The sequence below is a fragment of the Diabrotica virgifera genome, chromosome 2 (assembly GCF_917563875.1).
Source record: "Diabrotica virgifera virgifera chromosome 2, PGI_DIABVI_V3a".
NCBI classification, from domain to species: domain Eukaryota; kingdom Metazoa; phylum Arthropoda; class Insecta; order Coleoptera; family Chrysomelidae; genus Diabrotica; species Diabrotica virgifera.
This window is the reverse complement of record NC_065444.1, coordinates 213,672,516-213,694,711: the sequence shown is the minus strand read 5'-3', so window position 1 is coordinate 213,694,711 and position 22,196 is coordinate 213,672,516. Positions and strand designations below refer to the sequence as shown.

Below are 22,196 nucleotides of genomic sequence, written 5' to 3'. Positions count from 1 at the left end.
GGTGATAAATAGCAGTCTGATTTTTGCATGAGAGTTTAATCTCTGTTCGGAGAGTTTAAGTCTGCTCTGTCGGACAAAATACATGTGCCGTTTTCGTGGTCTGACCGTTCCAAATTTTTAACCTGTTCCACAATTAAAACTTCCCGTGTTCCAGTGTTCCCATATATCAAAGTTTGTCCGACTAGACACACTTAAGATATTAACAAATTTTCAGCTTGCTATTAATCAACTTTTTTTTTCATACGCGGGATCCAGACCTATGACATCTGGATGTGAATAGTTAATATTAATTATACTAGTTATTAATAATAGAAATTTTTAGATGAAATACAATGGGAGTGACTCTCCACACGAATGGGAGCTGGGGCGAGCACCTGCGGGTGGTGACGCGCACTGCCACGCAGAGAGCGGCCGCGTTGGGGTGGATAATGCCCAACATTGGCGGGCCCAAATCTGAGAGGAGGAGGGCTTTACACGGTGTGGTACAGTCTGTTCTTCTTTACGCGGCCCCAGTCTGGAGTGAGGCGGTAGAAATATCGTCCTACCGGAGGCTCTTGACGCGCACAGACAGAGCAAGTCTCTTACGTGTGGCAAGCGCCTACAGGACTGTGTCTGCGGCAGCATTGTGGGCCATCACCGGCTGCGTACCCTCTCACATCTTGGCGTCCGAGAGGGCCCGTTTATTTTATCGTACTGGGGACAACGGTCCGACCGAGAGTGCAAGACGCGAGGAGAGAGCCACATCCATACGTATGTGGCAAATTGAATGGGAGGCAATTGCGGATGTGGCGCAGTGGACCAGATCACTTATACCGGACCTGAAGACGTGGCTCGAATGTGGGCACCGGCGCTTGGACTATTTCCTGACGCAGGTGCTCACCGGTCACGGTTGTTTCCGTTCGTATCTCTTCAGGTTCAAGAAAGCAGATACAGAAAACTGCCCTTACTGTGGTTTGGTCGACACCGTGTCACATACGTTGCTGGGATGTGCAAGATGGAGTGTGGATAGATTACAATTGGAGAGAACGAATGGTGTTCGTTTTGACTCTGTGAGTGATATGATTGCGAGGATGTGTGAGGACGAAGGTACGTGGGCAAGGACCCATGCGTTCGTGAGACAAACGCTCCAATCCAAGGAGACTGAAGGAAGACAACAACGCCCATAAAAAAATATATGTGTATATGGGAATGTATGTGTATATATGTGTATATATGTGGTATTTAAGTCGAGCTGTGTATGTATATAAATGTAACACTGTAGATATTTAAATGAGACGTGAGGCGGATGCAGTGTCGCAGATATGCCCTCACCAGAGCGGATCCCGGCCTGCATTCCCAGATCACAAGTATGTTTGGTTGAGAGGACGGAGGGTTTTTAGTGGGTAGGTTCTTGCCCCGGCGTGGATTGCGGTTCAGCGTACCACACGTGGTGGGCTGTGCAGCCATCTCAGCGGCGGCAAGGGAATCCCACATAACCAGGCATAAGACCGGTATCTTAAGAAGATTTCCCACCAACCTCTAAAAATATGAAAAAAAAAAGATGAAATACAAACCGCATAACATCAAAATCGCATAAAAAAATCCAAAAGATACCTTACTGTATTGTACTACAGGCAAAATACCATTGATTAAATTCACTTTAATAATTGCTTGTCATATAAATATTGTGGAGCAACATATAATTTTTACAATTTATAACATCATTTGCGAAATCCCATTTACTTCAATGATAGTAGGTATAAAATTTACGTCAAATTGACAATTTCAAGTAACAGTATGACTTATTTAATTAATATATGTTAAGAAAGTTCCAAGATTTGTCCGCTATACGCGCACGATCGTTTCTCGTATCCCTTCCTAGTACTTGCACACAGCGAATAGACATTTCCACAAAAAATGAGATGTATTCGAACTCATTTTGTACTCGTCGGATATTTTTTCCAATTAAAAATTTGTGGCACAAATGATACTACATCTGAAAACCCTGTTCAGTTTTTAATCCGTATCACTGTGAACTAACACTCAGTGAAAAATCAATTACAGTTAAGAGTAGGATGTAGAATCAGTTGTCATGATGCTACGTAACATTAATCAACCTCGACTATGCAATGGAATACGACTAATGAATAATAATGAAACAACTAATGAATAATGCCATTGAGGCAACGATCATAATGGTAAAATGTAAAGGAGATGATGTCTTGATCCCGCGAATACCGATGATTTCAGCGTACTTACCATTTGATTTTAAACGTCTACAATTTCCCATGCGTTAAGACCATCAACAAATTGCAAGGCCAATCGTTTACGGAATCAACTTGAAGTTTTTCTAGCTCTCTAGAAGTTCGCCGGGTTAGCTAGTACAAATACAAGATTTTCAAGTCAATTTCTTATTAGTACTAATAGTGTTGTTCTGAAGCTATTTTCTTATGGCATTTTTGTAATTAACTAGTTTTGATGGGGAATAAGCCACAATTTTGCTAAAAAAATGATTTTATTAACGTTTCGACGTCCAAACCGGATACCGTTGTCAAAAAAAATATTTTTTGATCATCATTTTTTTAGTAAAATTGTGGCTTATTTCCCATCAAAATTAGTTAAGTACTAACAGGTATATTACATACGTTCTTTTGTTTATATTAGACTACAGATTTTAATATCTGTGTGGCATTTTCTTAATAAATTACAAAAAATGTGTGACAGATTTATATGAATGTAACCAACGGGTTTTAATTCGATTCTTTTCAACTTTCAGACAGTCTCAGTATCCATGTTGCTGCGATATTCACATCACCAGATCTTCGTGTTTATTGGTAAGTTTTGAACTAAAATTTAGAAATACAGTTGATACTCTATACAGGGTGTTCCAGACTAATTTATCCACGCTATATCTCTTAAGAGGAGAGGAACATTTTGACGCCTGTCGAAATTTTCAATGGATTTTAAATGTAATCATTTTTTTCAAACCCCGGGAAAACTAATAAGTATTTTTAAAAAATTTAAACGTAGAATTAAAGATTACTTTATTACCGAGGGCCGAAAGTCCATTAGAATGAAAAAAAAGTTTCTTTTGAATGAGATATTTGAAATTAAAAATCACACTAAATTTTCTCTTAGTTTTCCACCCCCTGTAACTTATTAAAATAAACATTATATAAGTTTTCAGGGACATTCGGTCCTCGGTAATAACGTAATCTTTCATTCTGCGTTTAAATTTTTCAAAAATACTTATTACTTTTCAGGATTCGAAAAAAATGAATCCCATTTAAATAGCATTGAAGTCGAAAGTTTGTACCCATCCCCTTAAACGAATAGAGATTTTCGAAAGGGACAAAAACTGATCTGTTCCATTTCTAATACACTTTCATATGTCGTAGAAAAAATTATTCCCTAAATATTCCCTTAGATACAACCCCTAACTTTTGGCTATTGCCCAATGACAATAAATTTGAGTAAAAATTAAGCATTATTTTTTCTTATTTATTCTTACTGTCGTGTGATATTCGTAAGATTAGTTTTTAATACGTATATTATGGATATGAAGCAAGCAGACTGGCGCAGGATAGAAAACAATGGTCAAAGTTTGTGCACACGTGAATAGACATTAGTCCCGACACTGAAAAGTAAAAGGGACTTAAAAGACTATATATATATATAATATTTATAATATTTTACATATATATATATATATATATATACGAATTTCTCTATTTTTGGGTATAGAAGTCAAACTGGGGCCTTAAAGTACACTATTATCCAATATTCAAGCTTTCGGAAATGTTTATTTCCTTTCTCAAGAATTTCTACAATGCAATAAGATAAAATTTAGAACATATGTATGAAAGAATAAAAAATATTAATGAGTAACTTACCAGAATTTAGATTATAAAAGAATGTTGATTACAATACATAATTAAAAATACTATTACTAAAACGGCTGTTTAACATTTCAAAAAACATAGAAACAATAAAAATTCTTCAGAAAACATTTTAGAAAAGATTAAAAAATTGATTAATTTTGAAGTTTTGATCTAATTTTGATTGACTTTTTAAAATTTATTTATAAATTCTAAATACATGGCTGACAAACAGTGGTGTAGTGGTAAAATTAGCTGTGCCGGAGCTATACCTCTACCGGAAAATTTTTGAAAATTAGCCTACTACCCAAATCGTGAGTTTTAAGGCCCTTTGGCAAATGTTTTGAAAAGTTTAATAATTAAACTAATTAATGATCTTTTAGAGTGATAGTAGTTACAGTAGGGCCTCCTACACATTCTCCTCCAAAGAATAATTTTAACTTTAAAATATGGTAAGACTTTCTTAAGGTAGATTATTACAGTTTGATACCTTAAAAACTGTTTTTAAGGTATCAAACCATAATAATCTACCTTAAAACTCTATAATTTAAGTTGGAAGCCTTGCTGACAAAAATTAAAAAAACACTGGTGTAAGTTAGGCAAATATTGTAAATGACTAAGTTTTCTAATTACGTATTTTTTATGGGAAATAAGCCACAATTTTACTAAAAAATTAATTTATTAACGTTTCGAAGCCCAAATCGGGTTTCGTTGTCAAAATACAAAATACTATTAAAATAAAACAAACATGTTGTTGCTAAGTAAAAAAATTCTTCTAATAATTTATTTAATCTGACTCATTTATATTGGCAATTCAGACGTATATTATACATTTTAAAGTAGAAGACTTTAAAATGATATCGCCAATATTTATGAGTTGCGTTCCTGGGACGACTTTACTAAAAGATAGTTCATTCGATTACATGAAATCAATCCCAACTCAAGAATATCCGTTGCAAAAAATCATAGCATGTGATCTGTCTTTAAAAAGACAACCAAATGCAACGATGACAGTAAAATTCTCGCGTTAGAGATTCCATAGTAAATCACGAGGGAAAACCAGGAAAAAACCTCGTGATACTATCCCGACATCGTAAGTATTTGGTCTTACATTTAATCTACCTTCAAAAAAAAAAAACTAATACCAAATTCTGACTTTAATATGTTTAAATTATAAATAATAATAATATTACATAGATATACAATAAGTAATACTAAATAAAACTTGTACTAACTCGATATGTTATTGATTTACTAATCGTGGTATTTTCTTTCTATTGACTTCCTGAAAGAATCAGATAGTAAAAAGAGAAAAATCAAAGAAGCGGCTCTAATTATGCTAAATGAAACCAATTGTGTCGCAAATTCCTCGGTAGAATGCAGTAGGATGTGGTTACCCATACTGAAAGAGGAAGTCAATAGAAAGAAAATACCACGATTAGTAAATCAATAACATATCGAGTTAGTACAAGTTTTATTTAGTATTACTTATTGTATATCTATGTAATATTATTATTATTTATAATTTAAACATATTAAAGTCAGAATTTGGTATTAGTTTTTTTTTTTTTTTTTTTGAAGGTAGATTAAATGTAAGACCAAATACTTACGATGTCGGGATAGTATCACGAGGTTTTTTCCTGGTTTTCCCTCGTGATTTACTATGGAATCTCTAACGCGAGAATTTTACTGTCATCGTTACATTTGGTTGTCTTTTTAAAGACAGATCACATGCTATGATTTTTTGCAACGGATATTCTTGAGTTGGGATTGATTTCATGTAATCGAATGAACTATCTTTTAGTAAAGTCGTCCCAGGAACGCAACTCATAAATATTGGCGATATCATTTTAAAGTCTTCTACTTTAAAATGTATAATATACGTCTGAATTGCCAATATAAATGAGTCAAATTAAATAAATTATTAGAAGAATTTTTTTACTTAGCAACAACATGTTTGTTTTATTTTAATAGTATTTTGTATTTTGACAACGAAACCCGATTTGGGCTTCGAAACGTTAATAAATTAATTTTTTAGTAAAATTGTGGCTTATTTCCCATAAAAAATACGTAATTATAAAAATGCCACAAGGAAATAGCTTCAGAACAAGACTAAGTTTTCATTTTCAGTAGTATTAATTTATTATTGTGAAAAAATACACCCACAAGTTACATTAGTATATATATTTTTTATTATTTAACACACACAAACATTATAATCTGTGCCAAAAAAATTAAGAATTATTTGAAAAAACTACATACAGTACAAATAACTTGTGTATTTAACAAAATACATATAATAAATACATCAGATTAATTATAACATACATACTCAAAGTAAGTGCCAAAATGCATCCTTCTTTGCGTTCTTTTTTGGGTTTTCTGCAACTCTTGTCCTGGAATCGTCTGCAGACCGGTGGCTCCTCAGCCATTTAGTGACGTACGTCTCAGGCTGCCATTCTTGGAGAGGTGGACCTTGGATTTTTATGAACATCAATGATGATACATGAGCAACAGTCAAAGCGTTTCTTGATGGTGTAACCATATTGTTCATACAACTGAAACCCCGTTCACAATCAGCTGAGCTGCAAGGTATTATTTTAGTGCAGTTTAACAGTTCTTGCAATCCATCAGGCACTTGTCGGCTGTTGTCCAAATAGTCTCTGTAGGCAGAGACAGCTTTGTTGACGTTCAATTTAAATCTCTTGCACAGTTGCTCTACTTGAGTTTGACCAAAACTTGGTGGAATGCAGGTTGGCCAATACTCAGGTTCTAATACTTTAAAAGAGTTTATAAGATCTTCATATTGGGCTTCCCCATCAAATGTGGTGACAAACATTCTTTGCTTTAGGTTATTTATAACACTAGAAATAAGTTGCTGTCCATTGAACGATACAATTTTTGGATTAGTTTTTAACACAACTGATGCAAAATTTCCTTCTTTTATGGCGATTTGTGCTTCCAGAACTTTCGTGCCTGGCTTCTCCTTTAAGTGCTCTAAATATCTTACGGATCTGTTTATCAGTTTGTCTGCATACACAATAGAAGTGTTTCTATTCTCTAAGCTCTCTGATAACAAAGCCAATTCAGCAAGAATGTCAAACATAAAGGCCAAGTTTAGTAGAAAACTCTGAGATGTTAGCCTATTTAATAAACCACTATATTTGCTTTTTTCAGTCGATGTTCTGTCAGGATCGTTTATGGCTTTAGAGAAATGGTTTGCCAAAGCTTGAAAGCCAAACCACACAGCCGAAACGGTACGAAAGCTACTGGCTACCCATCTTGTGCTCAACACTCTTCCGATTTTGTTCATCTGAATGTCAAGTTCTTGTGCACAGTCTTTTAACTCACGCTTGTTTTTTGGAGAGGCGCTGTACAGCGAGTACAGTTTGTCCATAAATATCTGGAAATGATTCACTCCGGCCACTTCGCTGACTGCGTCCCCAATAGCCGAGACGCAACTACAACTGAGCAGGATTAGCATGGCCGGGTGGGCTGGAGATGCGCAGTAGCTACGGAGTGGATTTCAGTGGTGGGGGAAGCGACTCCGGCGACTCAGTCTGTTGCCGCTCTCACTGCCGTGTGTATCGCTCCAGTCTACAGTGTACAGGGCCAGCTCGCTCCGCTACCGCTCCTCGGGCGGGGCGCGGGTGATCGGAGCGTCGAGTGAGCTAGAGAGAAATCGAGGGGGAGAGGCGAGAGATAAGAAGGACACAATATTTCAATATTGTTGTGGCTATTCCTCCTTCCGTGGTGGGGGGAGGGTTGTGGTGACACGGACACGGTAGTGCTGGGCGCGGACCGCTGAGATGTCTATCATGTCTATCCATCAACTATCCCGTCTGCCAGTCGCTCGCTCAACTTTTGCGCTTACAATTACGAACTACCTAATCGTAGCTGCGTATGCCTTAACTGATTAACCACGATAACTAACGTGTAAAAATTACTTAGTAAAGGACAAAACAATATTTTCTAAATAAAACAATTTCAGATCTATTTTTGTCCTATATAAAAAATTCGATTGAAAAAATCGTAGCCGGAGCGCCGCTCCCCCTTCAAAAGCTGTGCCGGAGCGACGCTCCGGACCGCTCCGGCTCCACTACACCACTGCTGACAAAGACTAAATGTAACTATGGTCATAGCATATCGGTGTCTACATATACAAGGAATTGAAAACATTTTTTGATAATAAAAATAAGGAAATGTTTAAAAGCAAAAAAAAAAAAATTAATTTTAAATATTGGTGATATTAATTAATTTTGTTAACATTTAATGCCAAATTATAAAGTGTAGATTATAAAAAAAAAATAAAAAAAATTATGATTTGATATAACTATTATTATTTTTCAAAAGAAAGGATGTAATTATAAATTTTGCTAAGATTGTCAATTTCAGATTTTTTGTTCATTGTGTTCGAACCTTTGCTGATCTGAACCATCTCAAGAAAAGTACGTTTATGTTTATTGTTTTCAATATCTAATATTTTTGGATCATGAAAATTCATAATGTGGTTATTTTGAATAACGTGCTCTGCTAAGGCACATGAAGGTTTAAGAATTTTACAATCACTTTTATGAGATGTTATGCGACTAGATAAATTTCTACCGGATTGACCAATATAAACTAAATCACAGTTTGTACAAGATATGGAGTAGATAACATTGCATTTTTCTAGAGTGTTAAATTGTTGTTTAGTTTTAGTATATAGTGAATATAAAGTTTTTATATTTTTTGTTGCTATCTTTATTCTTTTAAATTCGTTAAAAATCCCTTTTAGTTTTGGAGTAAGATTAGGTATAAATGGAAAAGAGTAATAAAGAGTTGTTGTGGGATTATTTGCAGTGTTATTATTGTTAGCTTGAGCAACAGATGAGGGGTCAATTGTATTCAAAATATGCAAAGAAGGAGTGTTAAATAAGAAGTTATTTACTAATTTCAATGGGTATGAGTTTTCAACTAAGATGTTACGTAATTTTAAAAGATCTTCTTGGACAAACTGAGGATGGGAAAGTCTATTAACACGATTTTTTAATGCTGTTATTAAATTATACTTCATTTTGGTCGGATGGCAAGAATAATAGCTTATGTAACGATTGCTACACATTGGTTTTCTGTACCATTTTGTTTTAAGGATATTGTTGTCACATCTCAATATCAACATGTCAAGGAAAGGTAGGGTGTTGTCTACCTCTTCTTCGCAAGTAAATTGCAGATGTTCATTATAACTATTAAAAAGTTGTAAAGTATAATTGATTTTATTATTAGGAAGTGCTAATATTAGATCATCCACATATCTCTTAACAAAAGGAACGTGATATTCTAATTTATCAAAACAGTATGATACCAAATCATCTAATACGAAATTGCATAGAATTGGTGATATACAAGATCCCATTGGAGTGCCAAATATTTGCTTATAGTATTGGTCATTAAAAATAAATATGTTAGAGTCAAAGATAAACTCAATAGATTTCTTAAACATTGATAAAGTTAGTGAAGTATGCAAAGCAATCTCATTCCAATGACAAGTAATACTTTGAAGGATTGTACTCAAAGGTAGGTTAGTAAATAAGGAAACAACGTCAAAACTAACTATTACATAGTCATTGGGGAGCTTAAAATCATTTATGAATTCACTAAATGTAAAAGAATCTTTTATATAAAAATGATTGTTTGTGTTATATGCTAAAGTTAACACGTCAGTTAGATGTTGTGAAATAGGCCCATTAGGACTTCCAATTGAAGATATAATTGGTCTCATACTGAGAGTGGGTTTATGAATTTTTGGTAGTGCATAAAATCTAGGAGCTGTCGCATTATAAATTTTCAATGATTTGCCTGTACTTGGCTCAATTAATTTATTATTAACCAAATCGGAAACCATTTTGTTTGCTTTTTGTTGTATAGTACTGACAGGATTTCGGTCTAGTTTCCTATAGTATTGAACATCATTCAATAAATCAGAAGTTTTATTTAAGTAATCATCTTTATACATGGCAACTGTAACATTACATTTGTCACTCTTGACAATATAAATTTCTGGATGTTCTTTTAAAAAAAATTTTGCAGCAAAGTAATATTTATTTAAGTAATGATCACTGAAATCTTTCTGTAAGTAGTTAGTAATAATATTAGTGCACTTTGATCTAACTAAATCTTTATTCTGGTTATCAAATGGTTGAATGATGTTTTCTATACTAGCCAAAAGAGAAGAAACTCGAAAATCTTTTTTAGTTGGATGAAAAGCAAATTTAGGACCTAGTGATAAAATTTTTTTAACTTCATCTGGAAAAATGATATTTGTTAGATTTTTAAACCATTTTTCTTGATATTTTATTGCTTCAAAATTGTCTAATCTGATTTTATTAAACTTTGCTATATTATTAGTTTTAATTTCATGGAATAGGCGGTTATATTTGATTTTCTGTCTTCTCTTAAATTCAACAAAAGTGTAATAATTTAAGATGGCTTAAATTATTATTTTTAGATAATTTTTTAGAGAGGAATTATAAATTATAAATAAAATCAGAGCACGTTATTCAAAATAACCACATTATGAATTTTCATGATCCAAAAATATTAGATATTGAAAACAATAAACATAAACGTACTTTTCTTGAGATGGTTCAGATCAGCAAAGGTTCGAACACAATGAACAAAAAATCTGAAATTGACAATCTTAGCAAAATTTATAATTACATCCTTTCTTTTGAAAAATAATCATAGTTATATCAAATCATAATTTTTTTTTATTTTTTTTTTATAATCTACATTTTATAATTTGGCATTAAATGTTAACAAAATTAATTAATATCACCAATATTTAAAATTAATTTTTTTTTTGCTTTTAAACATTTCCTTATTTTTATTATTAAAAAATGTTTTCAATTCCTTGTAGATGTAGACACCGATATGCTATGACCATAGTTACATTTAGTCTTTGTCAGCCATGTATTTAGAATTTATAAATAAATTTTAAAAAGTCAATCAAAATTAGATCAAAACTTCAAAATTAATCAATCTTTTAATCTTTTCTAAAATGTTTTCTGAAGAATTTTTATTGTTTCTATGTTTTTTGAAATGTTAAACAGCCGTTTTAGTAATAGTATTTTTAATTATGTATTGTAATCAACATTCTTTTATAATCTAAATTCTGGTAAGTTACTCATTAATATTTTTTATTCTTTCATACATATGTTCTAAATTTTATCTTATTGCATTGTAGAAATTCTTGAGAAAGGAAATAAACATTTCCGAAAGCTTGAATATTGGATAATAGTGTACTTTAAGGCCCCAGTTTGACTTCTATGCCCAAAAATAGAGAAATTCGTATTTCCTAATAAGTCAATTAAGATACTATTTGTATATATATATATATATATATATATATATATATATATATATATATATAAAACAGATGAAATAGAGAATGTGGAAAAATCCCCTTACGAACAATTCACACATCCACCATTTCGGGTTGGGAAAAATTTTTTTAAATAGAATCAAAGATCCAAACACCAGTTCTTAGAAATGTGTTTCGCCCTCTTCAACCTCTCTGGGCTTATCAATAAAGATGAGAGGTTGAATATCTTTAGACACATTCCAATCAAAAAACAACATTCGAGACCTAGACATAGAAGGTGCGTAAATCTACGGCAAGTCCGACAATGACAGTCTCAAGTTTTAATTCCCTAATTACTTAAAGTAAGTAAAATATATGTTTAAAAACATGAGATGTAGATCCTTGAAACACACTCAGTGATCAAAAGATCCAAGGTTAATGGTTTGACGACCACTCGTACGAAATCAAACAGATGAAATAGAGAATGTGGAAAAATTAAAACTTGAGACTGTCATTGTCGGACTTGCCGTAGATTTACGCACCTTCTATGTCTAGGTCTCGAATGTTGTTTTTTGATTGGAATGTGTCTAAAGATATTCAACCTCTCATCTTTATTGATAAGCCCAGAGAGGTTGAAGAGGGCGAAACACATTTCTAAGAACTGGTGTTTGGATCTTTGATTCTATTCAAAAAATTTTTCCCAACCCGAAATGGTGGATGTGTGAATTGTTCGTAAGGGGATTTTTCCACATTCTCTATTTCATCTGTTTGATTTCGTACGAGTGGTCGTCAAACCATTAACCTTGGATCTTTTGATCACTGAGTGTGTTTCAAGGATCTACATCTCATATATATATATATATATATATATATATATATATATATATATATATATATATATATATATATATATATATATATATATTATGGATATTTTCTTAAATGTGACAGTTGTCAAAACTAGGAAACTGGTTGCCACTAAACAGAAACAATCTTTTTAAAAAAATTCTATCGGTGATTTTCTACAGTAGATAATTGTCAGTATAATTTTAATCTGATTGGACAGGATTAAGCACGTGATCAAATATCTTACTATACGATTGGAAGTTAAAATCATTAAAAAATAATCAGTTTAATTTTTACTTCTGTAGCTTTCTATTGGTCAGAATCTCCTAGGTATGAAATAATCAAGAAAATATCAGTTTATTTTTTATATTTGTTAAATTACTCAAGAAAGCCTTAAAACTTAAAGGAACAATAAAACTAAATGCAATAAAAATTACATGAAAAAAATAAATAAAAATAATTAACTAATTAATATTATTTACAATAATTTTTCGATATTAACTAATATCGAACATTAGATGTTCGAATTGTAGTCCATCAGGACCTCGATTTTTGACTCTTCGCTTCGTTATCGATAATTCGCTATCTGTACACTGTACAAATACAAAGCGAATACTTTCGATAACGAAGCGAAGGGTCAAAAATCGGGGTCCTGCTGCAACACACATGTCGAATCGTTCCAGAAGATTTCTGGTTTGTAGGTAAATCATGCTCGATTTGTCATTTTTCGGTGCAAAAAATGGAGTTTTTCCTTAAATTTTCTTCTCCTTCTTCAACATAATATAGAGCCCTCAAATTCGGCCTAGGAAAACTTAGCCCCTTTCGCCTAGGCCTAGAGCAAATGTAATTTTTGGAGCGCGTTTTGATTTTGAACTCGTCACTCACTTTTTGCTGGGCGCGCCAAGGTCCCACCACCATAATTTTAAAAAAATCCCTAGGAGGTCATATTGACCGATTCCAATTATTTTTCATAAGTTTGAAAGCTAGAGCCTTTCTTATGACAAAAAAAAAATTCGAATATTTAGAGTACTTATTATGGATTCAGCATTCTTTTGCAAATTTGCAATTTTTTTGCATTTTTGCGGACCCTGAATTGCAAAATATTATGCAAAAACTATTAAACCGATCCTAACGAAATTTAGCACACGTTTCAGTTTTTTTCAAAGTATTGCTATTTTGAAAATTTGTAAAACTGAAAAACGAAAGTCTTACCTTTTATAACTTTTTTTTGTTGGATCAATATCTCAAGAGTTATAGGCGAAAATATGAGCGCAAAAAGCAAAAATTTTTTATTTTTTTCAAATTCTATTAAATAAAAAATTAAGCATATGTTTTTTGTGACTAGCGCATATCGTGAACATTGATATAAATAAGGTATATTAGAGGAGCGGAACACCCCCAAAAAACGCTTATTTCTCGAGATACTGACCACGGAGAGGTGAATGGCCAATTTTAGTAATACTGTATGTTTTTGATGGTGCTGAAAACGAAAATGAGGTTTATTTTGAATTTTATGTGGGGGAACATTGTCAAAATCGCAATTTTACCCAAAAAATTTAAAAAATTAAATCACGTTTTTTTTGCGTTTACCTCGCTACAACTCTCTTGCATTTTAATATTTTTTTCTGAAATTTTTAAAGTATATAGTTCTAACATTTCTGAAGACAACGGTACCTGTTTCAAGCTTTAAGTTTTATTCTGATAAAGGTTATAAATTTTTTAAAGTAAAAGGTGCAGATTTGTGCATTGCAACGTTTAATCGCAAAAGTTGAGTGACGAAATTTAAAATTTAGTTTTTTAATCATATGTATGTCAAAATATAGAGTACAAAGAAGTTTTCTGAAAAGTTTTAGATCAAAATGTTTTATAGAAAAAAAAAATAGTGCAACTTTTAATATCGCCATAAAGCATTCCCCAAAATAACGCTTATCTTTCGAAATACTGACCATGGGTGGTGAATGGCTGATTTTGGTCTTACATTATGTTTTTGACGGTGTTGAAAACGAAAATGAAATTTATTTTAAATTTTAGGTGGGGGAATATTGTCAAAATCGCAAATTTACCCTAAAAATAAAAAAAAATGAAATCACGTTTTTTTTTTGCGTTTAGCTCGATAGTTACTCTGTTCCATTTTAATATTTTGTTCTAAACATTGTACAGTATACATTGCTCACCTTTCTAAAAACAATGGTATCTATTTCAAGCTTTCATTCTTACTAAAAGTTATGAATTTAAAGTAAAAGGTGCAGATTCATTAATTGCAAAGTTTAATCGCAAAATTTGACTGAGAAAATTTGAAATTTAGATTTTTAATTACATTCTTGTTGAAATATAGAGTACAAAGAAGTTTTCTGGAAAGTTTTAGATCAAAACCTTTTATGGAAAACAAATGGTGCAGCTTTTAACATCGACGTTATAAATCCCCAAAATTACGCTAATTTTTCGAGATACTGACCATGAGTTTTTGATAGTTTTGACGGTGCTGAAAACGAAAATGAAAAGTTTGTTTTGAATTTTAGGTGGGGCAATATTGCCAAAATCGCAATTTTGCCATAAAATAAAAAACAATTAAATCACGTTTTTCTTAAAATTAAAAGTTGCACCATTTTTTTTCTATGACACATCTAGATCTACAACTCCCCATAAAACTTCTTGGAACTCTATAATTTAACATAAACGTGATCAAATAGATAAATTTTAAATTTTGTCACTTAATTTTGGCGATTTAACATTGCAATTCACGAATCTGCACCTTTTATTTTAAAAAATTCATAACTTTTATAAGAAAGGAAATGAAAGCCTAAAACAGTTTTCATAGTCTTCATAAAGGTGAGGAATACATGCTGTAAAAATTTCAGAAATAGTTATTTATGATACAAGTCTTAAAATTACACGTTTAAGGCACGCATGTGAAAGTTTGCAGAATGAGCGATAGCGAGTTCTGCAATTCACATGAGTGCCTTAAAAATGTACTTTTTAACAGGCATATCATACAATATTTTTTCTACAAACGTAATTACAGGACAATATCTACAAAAACTTTTACTTGAGCTTGACTGACATTCCATTTTTATATTTTTTTGACATTACATCAAAATTGCCTATACGGTCAATACGAACTGCAGTGCCTTAAAATTTTTTTAAAACACTAGTGCCTTAAAGTAGCATTTTTAACGTTCGCATGGAGTGCTAAAAATTGCATTTTTAACACGGTTGTAGAAAAAATATATTAAAATGGAACAGAGTTGTAGCGAGGTAAACGCAAAAAAACGTGATTTAATTTTTTTTTAATTTTTAGGGTAAAATTGCGATTTTGACAATGTTCCCCCACATAAAATTCAAAATAAACCACACTTTCGTTTGCAGCGCCATCAAAAACATACAGTATGACTAAAATTGGCCATTCACCTCTCCGTGGTCAGTACCTGGTCATTTTGGGGGTGCCTGCTCGCCTATATTGTGAAGTGATTCCAGCAAAAAATACACTGGCAAAAAAAATTAAATTGTCAAATTCAAAACAAATTTCGACTGGTCTAAAGCGCTTTTTTATTTTTAATAAATGAACAAGTCTCTTTTGGTTGAACGAGGGGCTTAGTTTCATAGTAGTCATAAGCTTGTATGTGAGTAGACGTAATATAAATAGTAAATCGTGAATACCGGCACACATGCAAAGAATGCAGGACGGACTTTGTATGCTACTTTGAATCAATTTCATTTGACATTTCCGCCTTAAAATGAAAAACCGTTTTATCAATCTTTTGATAGTTTCCGTTCCATTTAGAATTTGGACCGTACTTCGGTATTTATTTATTAAAATCGTCACAATAGACTTTGCGAATGAGTTATTTCCGATTGTCTATTGTACCCATTTTTCATTTTTCCAATTTTTAACCATCTCGCGGATATATAGTCTAGGCGCCAGATAGGTCAGCGTGACCTTTTCCCATTTTTTTTAGGTGAAAACTTCTTCAGGGACGTTGTGTGATTTTTGGATAGATGAAAAAGCATTGAATTCGCGACCGTCATCGCGACCGTCATTGCGACCGCCATCGCTTATGCTATATATTATGTGTACGTATATATAAATTGTGTAGATGTATTTAAATTTAAAATAAATGTAAAACCTATTTTAGGATGGGGAAAAATGATCGATTTCGCGACCATCATCGCGACCGTCATCGCTTCGGCCAAAAAATATTTGTATACAGGGTGAGCCACGCTCAACGGGACGCAGCCTACCGGGGAAACGGCTAAAGATATTAAAAATTCCTTCCGTAGGAATACGTAGGTCAGTACCGGCTACAAATTAAAATTTTTGAAATATATACAGGGTGTCCCAATTTGGCGTAATGATATACAGTTAAATATTTTTAAATGGAACAACCTATATTTCACTTTAATTTTGAATTCTACTGAACAAAATAATGTTACTTTATTCAACATTACCTATACCTATTTTTGACAGGTTTCGATTTATTTGGGTTTTTCTGAAAATGTACTATTCGCGAAATTAATTAATTACACATTATCGCATGAATTTTAATTAACGTCTTTTTGTCAGTTTATTGTCAACTGTCTATGCTTTACATCAGAATAATTACCATTTGAAACTAATCTACAGAGTGTTCGCAATCTGAAGTGTCAATGCTGTACAACATTTTGTATAATTACTTTCTTAACTTAAATGGGACACCCTGTATTTTACTTTAATTTTGAGTTCTCATCAAAAAAATAATATTACTTTATTAAACAATCCCTATACCTATCTTTGATAATTTTCGATTTATTTGCGTTTTTTTGAAAATGCACTTTTCTTGAAATTAATTAATTACACTTTATTACATAAAGTTAAACTAAACACACTGGAAAAAATTAATTAACATTAAATGTTCAAAATGGTGTCCATTTTCTTCAGTAAATAACCTCACTCTGTGTTCAAAATTTTGTTTTACTTTTCTTAACATTTCTGGAGTAACTGTTGCAAAACGCATTACGAATACGCGTTTTCATGTCTTCAGCGGTTGTAGGTTGAGTTTGATAAACCAAACTTTTAATATATCCCCAAAAAAAAGTCCCAGCACCACCCCTACCTATCCACTTTCCGGGAAATTTTCTGTCTAAATACAATTCTCTAACATTACGCGTGTAATGTGCTGGAGCACCGTCTAGCTGCAGAAACATTGTTCTTCTAATATGTAAAGGGATATTTTGCAAAAGTATCCAAAAGTCTCTTCGTAGAAATCTTAAAAACTTTTGTCCATTTAAATGTCCATTTAAAAAGTACGGTCCTATCACATGTTCTCCTATTATTCCACCATATACATTAAGGGACCATCGGTTTTGCCGATCAATACATCTATATTCATGTTGATTTTCCGTATTATAATAGTGAAAGTTATGTCGATTCACGAGTTCATTGTTATAGAAAGTATACTCATCAGTGAACAAAATTTTATCAATAAAATGTTGATCTGCTCCCGTTTTGTCTAGAAACCATAAACAAAACTCTAACCTACGCTACGTTCAAAATCAGTTCCATACAAATGCTGATGCATTTGAATATGGTATGGGTGATATTTATATTTTTTAAGAATTCTGCGTATACTAGTTTGGCTTACTTCAATCTCCCTGGCCATCGTCGTTGTACTTGTATTTGTATTTTCAATAACTGATTGAATAACTTCTAATTCGGTATTTTCATCTTCAGTTATGGGATTTAACAATTTTCGTTTAGTATAAACAACACTGCCAGTTTCACGAAACCTTGTTAAGACTCTTTCAAATACTTCTTTACGAGGATGACGTTTTAAGGGAAATTTTGTACGTATGTATATTTATTATGTGTATATATAAATAAATTGTGTAGAAGTATTTAAATTTAAAATAAATGTAAAATCTATTTTGGGATGGGGAAAAAGGATTGATTTCGCAACCGTCATCGCTTCGACGAAATAAATTTTGTACGTACCTATATTATTGAAGTGAACACTTCTAGGGACGTTGTGCACTATTTAGATGGGGAAAAAAGTATTGAATTGGCGACCGTCATCGCTTCGGCGAAATAAATTTTTGAAGTGAAAACTTCTTTAGGGACATTGTGCACTTTTTTAGCGACCGTCATCGCGACCATCATCGCTTCTGCGAAATAAATTTTTGAAGTGAAAACTTCTTAGGGACGTTGTGCACTATTTAGATGGGGAAAAAGTATTGAATTAGCGGCCGTTATTGCGACCATCATCGCTTCGGCGAAATAAATTTTTGAAGTGAAAACTTCTTTAGGGACATTGTGCACTTTTTTAGCGACCGTCATCGCGACCATCATCGCTTCTGCGAAATAAATTTTTGAAGTGAAAACTTCTTAGGGACGTTGTGCACTATTTAGATGGGGAAAAAGTATTGAATTAGCGGCCGTCATCGCGACCATCATCGCTTCTGCGAAATAAATTTTTGAAGTGAAAACTTCTTAGGGACGTTGTGCACTATTTAGATGGGGAAAAAGTATTGAATTAGCGGCCGTTATTGCGACCATCATCGCTTCGGCGAAATAAATTTTTGAAGTGAACACTTCTAGGGACGTTGTGCACTACTTAGATGGGGAAAATCTATTGAATTAGCGACCGTCATCGCTTCCGCGAAATACATTTTTGAAGTGAAAACTTCTTGAGGGATGTTGTGAACTTTTTGGATGGGGGAAAACATTGAATTTACGCCCGTCATCACTTCGCCGAAATAAATTTTGTACGTATTTATATTATGTGTATATATACATAATTGTTTATATATACATACTGTGCAATCTGCACAGTAGATGACTCAATGCCGCTTAAACTGAAGGAACAAGAAATGCGCATAATTCACTTATCTAAGCAAGAAAAAATGAATATCTGGATGGACAAACCCCTGCATGGGCGGCATCTCAATGAGGTTAACCAGGAATATGTCGACAATAGAGCGTAGAACTATTGGTTGGTATCAGGAAAGATGTTTCCCGAGACAGAGGGTTCCCTTCTTGCCATTCAGGATCAGGTTATTCCAACTAGAAATTACCTAAAGTACATTGTGAAAGATCCTCAAGTCCAAAACGATAAATGCCGATATGGATGTCAAGCCCAGGCATCCATCCAACATCTTACCGGGGGCTGCCAGGCGTTTGTCGGAACTGATTATAAAGAACGCCACGACTCAGTATGAAAGATTCTTCACCAAGAACTAGCTAGCAAACTTGGACTTCTCCAAACCGACCATCTCCCCTATTATCAATACGTCCATGATAGAATGCTTGAAAACGACAACTACAAGCTATACTGGGATCGCACTGTGCTCACAGACCAAACAGTGGCACACAATAGACCGGATCTCATACTAGTTAATAAACTTACTAGGCAAACAACATTAATAGAGGTGGAAATACCTAACAACAATAATCTGCGTGTTAAGCACAACGAAAATATCTCCAAGTATAGAGATTTTGAAATACAAATAAGGAGAAAAAGGATAAGGGAAAGAACCCAGACAATACCTATAATTCTTTCTACTACTAGAGTCATTCCGAAGAACCTCACAGAAAATATCAAAAAGCTGGGTGTAAATGAACATCTTTACAAGACTATGTAGAAAGCTGTGCTACTCTCGACTTCCAGATGCGTACGAAAATTTTTGGGAGATACTCCGGCATACCAAGTCACCTAGGGCTCGATAACACGGAAAGAGTCCCACCAGGGCCTCGATTTTTGACCCTTCGCTTCGTTATCGAACGTATTCTCTTCGTATACTAAACAGATACGAAACGAATACGTTCGATAACGAAACGAAGGGTCAAATATCGAGGTCCAGAGCTCAATTCTTTTGATACGCTAGGTATCTGGGATGAGTGAATTTTCCCCGCTAGAGGGAGTGTGGGCCGTATGGCTAAATCCGGAAGATATTATTATCTATACGACTATAATCTGTACAATTTATAAGACTATACAAATCAAAGAACATACCTTTTTATAAATGAAATAAACACAATCGATTTGTTTTTATACCAAATTACGATTACGATTCTGACAACTGTTAGATTTAACTAAAATGTCATGCTATGATTCTTAAAATCATACAAGAATAAAAAACCGCTAAACGCCGTAAAAATGAGTGGCGCATACAGTATTCCAGCTACAAAAGATGTGATATGAATATTACGTGGCGCGAAAATGTATTTTCATTTTGATGCAAAACAAAATTTTAGTTTATTTTAAAAGATTTTTCCATAATATTTGCTTATTTTGAAGTAAAACGCGCCACAAAAGAGTAACTTTGATACAGTTTGAATGTTGAAACTGTTTTGTGCCGCGTTTACTTCAAATTTAGCAAATATTATGGAAAAATCTTTTAAAATAAAAATAGAATTTTGTTTTGCATCAAAATGAAAATACATTTTCGCGCCACGTAATGTTCATATCAGATCTTTTGTAGCTGGAACAATGTATTCGCCACTCATTTTTACGGCGTTTAGCGGTTTTTTATTCTTGTATCAGGAGTTTTTCAAAGTTATTTATAAATTAAATGTATGAAGTTGAATGCAATGTTTCTCAATTACACGTTAAGCTTTATAAATGGTCGCCTTTGTCGCATTACCTCCCAAATGATCTGGTATCCATCGAATGTACACTAGATTTTTTTCTATTCGCAATAGATTGAAAAAAAAATATTGGGATGGCCGGTAAATAAACTCGGATTGACCATTGCCAGATCAAATTTAGCCGTAACCACTACAACTACATAAACCATTTCGGAAATAATCGTTAATTGGATTATACTTTTGTAGCTTAATACCTTCTAAACGGCTTAACCAATTTTGATCGCTAAACATGAGTTTGAAACGTATGGACAAGTAGTATCTGATGCATCTAAGGTCAAGTATGATAACTGAAGCTGTTACAGGAATTATTGAGCTTGTCCAATATCAAATATTCAGTATTCATATCCGAAATTGGACAGTATCATTTTATCACCCAGTAGATCGAATGCATTTATTTGTTATTAAACACACACACGTAATTAATTAAATTACATACACATTTGGTCAATTATCAATAATATAATTTGGACATCAGCCAAAAGTTGCTGACATAAGATAAACAATTTACCTTAATTAGATACACAAAATCACGCGGAGCCGGTGTTTACATTGACCCAATTTAAACTTATATAAAACTAAGATCTCTTGTCTAGAAATTCAATTATTATTAATTCATTAACGCGAGTGATTGTCTTCAACGCTCATCATTTAAGTCTTTACTCAAAGTACCCCGGGTCAACATCCATAGTGTAAGTCTCATCAATAAACTCTGCTACTATTATTTGGTGTTTCCATCACAACTTAAAGACCATCTACACTGATCCAACGAAGGGAAATTGTTCATGGTCCTATCGAGAAAAAGAATACTTCAAGGAAGTTTGAGAAAGCCTATACAGTCCACACCAGCAACACCCTCAGTAGAAGAGAGAGACCACTAGACCCGGGAGAACGAGAGCCGATTGCAGAGCTAAGAGCAGTACCAAAGCCGAGAGCCGATTGCAAAGCAAAGAGCAGTACCAAAACCGAGAGCCGATTGCAGAGCAAAGAGCAGTACCATAGCCGAGAGCCGATTGCAGAGCTAAGAGCAGTACCAAAGCCGAGAGCCGATTGCAGAGCTAAGAGCAGTACCATAGCCGAGAGCCGATTGCAGAGCTAAGAGCAGTACCAAAGCCGAGAGCCGATTGCAGAGCTAAGAGCAGTACCAAAGCCGAGAGCCGATTGCAGAGCTAAGAGCAGTACCATAGCCGAGAGCCGATTGCAGAGCTAAGAGCAGTACCAAAGCCGAGAGCCGATTGCAGAGCTAAGAGCAGTACCAAAGCCGAGAGCCGATTGCAGAGCTAAGAGCAGTACCATAGCCGAGAGCCGATTGCAGAGCCTACCAGAAGCGAGGGACCCTAGACGTCTAAGAAAACAAAAAAAAACCGTAAGTTTTTGAATAATTACAAAATCTTCCAACTGTTACAATCGTACAATTTAACAAGTTTGTATTTTTATTATAATTCAACAATCTAGAACAACACTCTCCACTCTATCAATAGTAAAATAATGTACTTTAGAATGTATACCATATAAATAATACAGAGACAAAAAT

At 33.5% G+C, this 22,196-nt stretch overlaps 1 protein-coding gene across 2 annotated transcripts in view; it reads left to right on the top strand.

Annotated features, from left to right (window-relative positions):
* LOC114332134 (membralin) overlaps positions 1-22,196 on the top strand; it is an 893,172-nt gene that overhangs the window by 245,078 nt on the left and 625,898 nt on the right. For both annotated transcript variants that reach the window (XM_050643070.1, XM_050643069.1), the window contains exon 6: positions 2,756-2,813. In XM_050643070.1, coding sequence (XP_050499027.1) covers positions 2,756-2,813 — 58 coding nt within the window. The remainder of the gene's footprint in view (positions 1-2,755; positions 2,814-22,196) is intronic.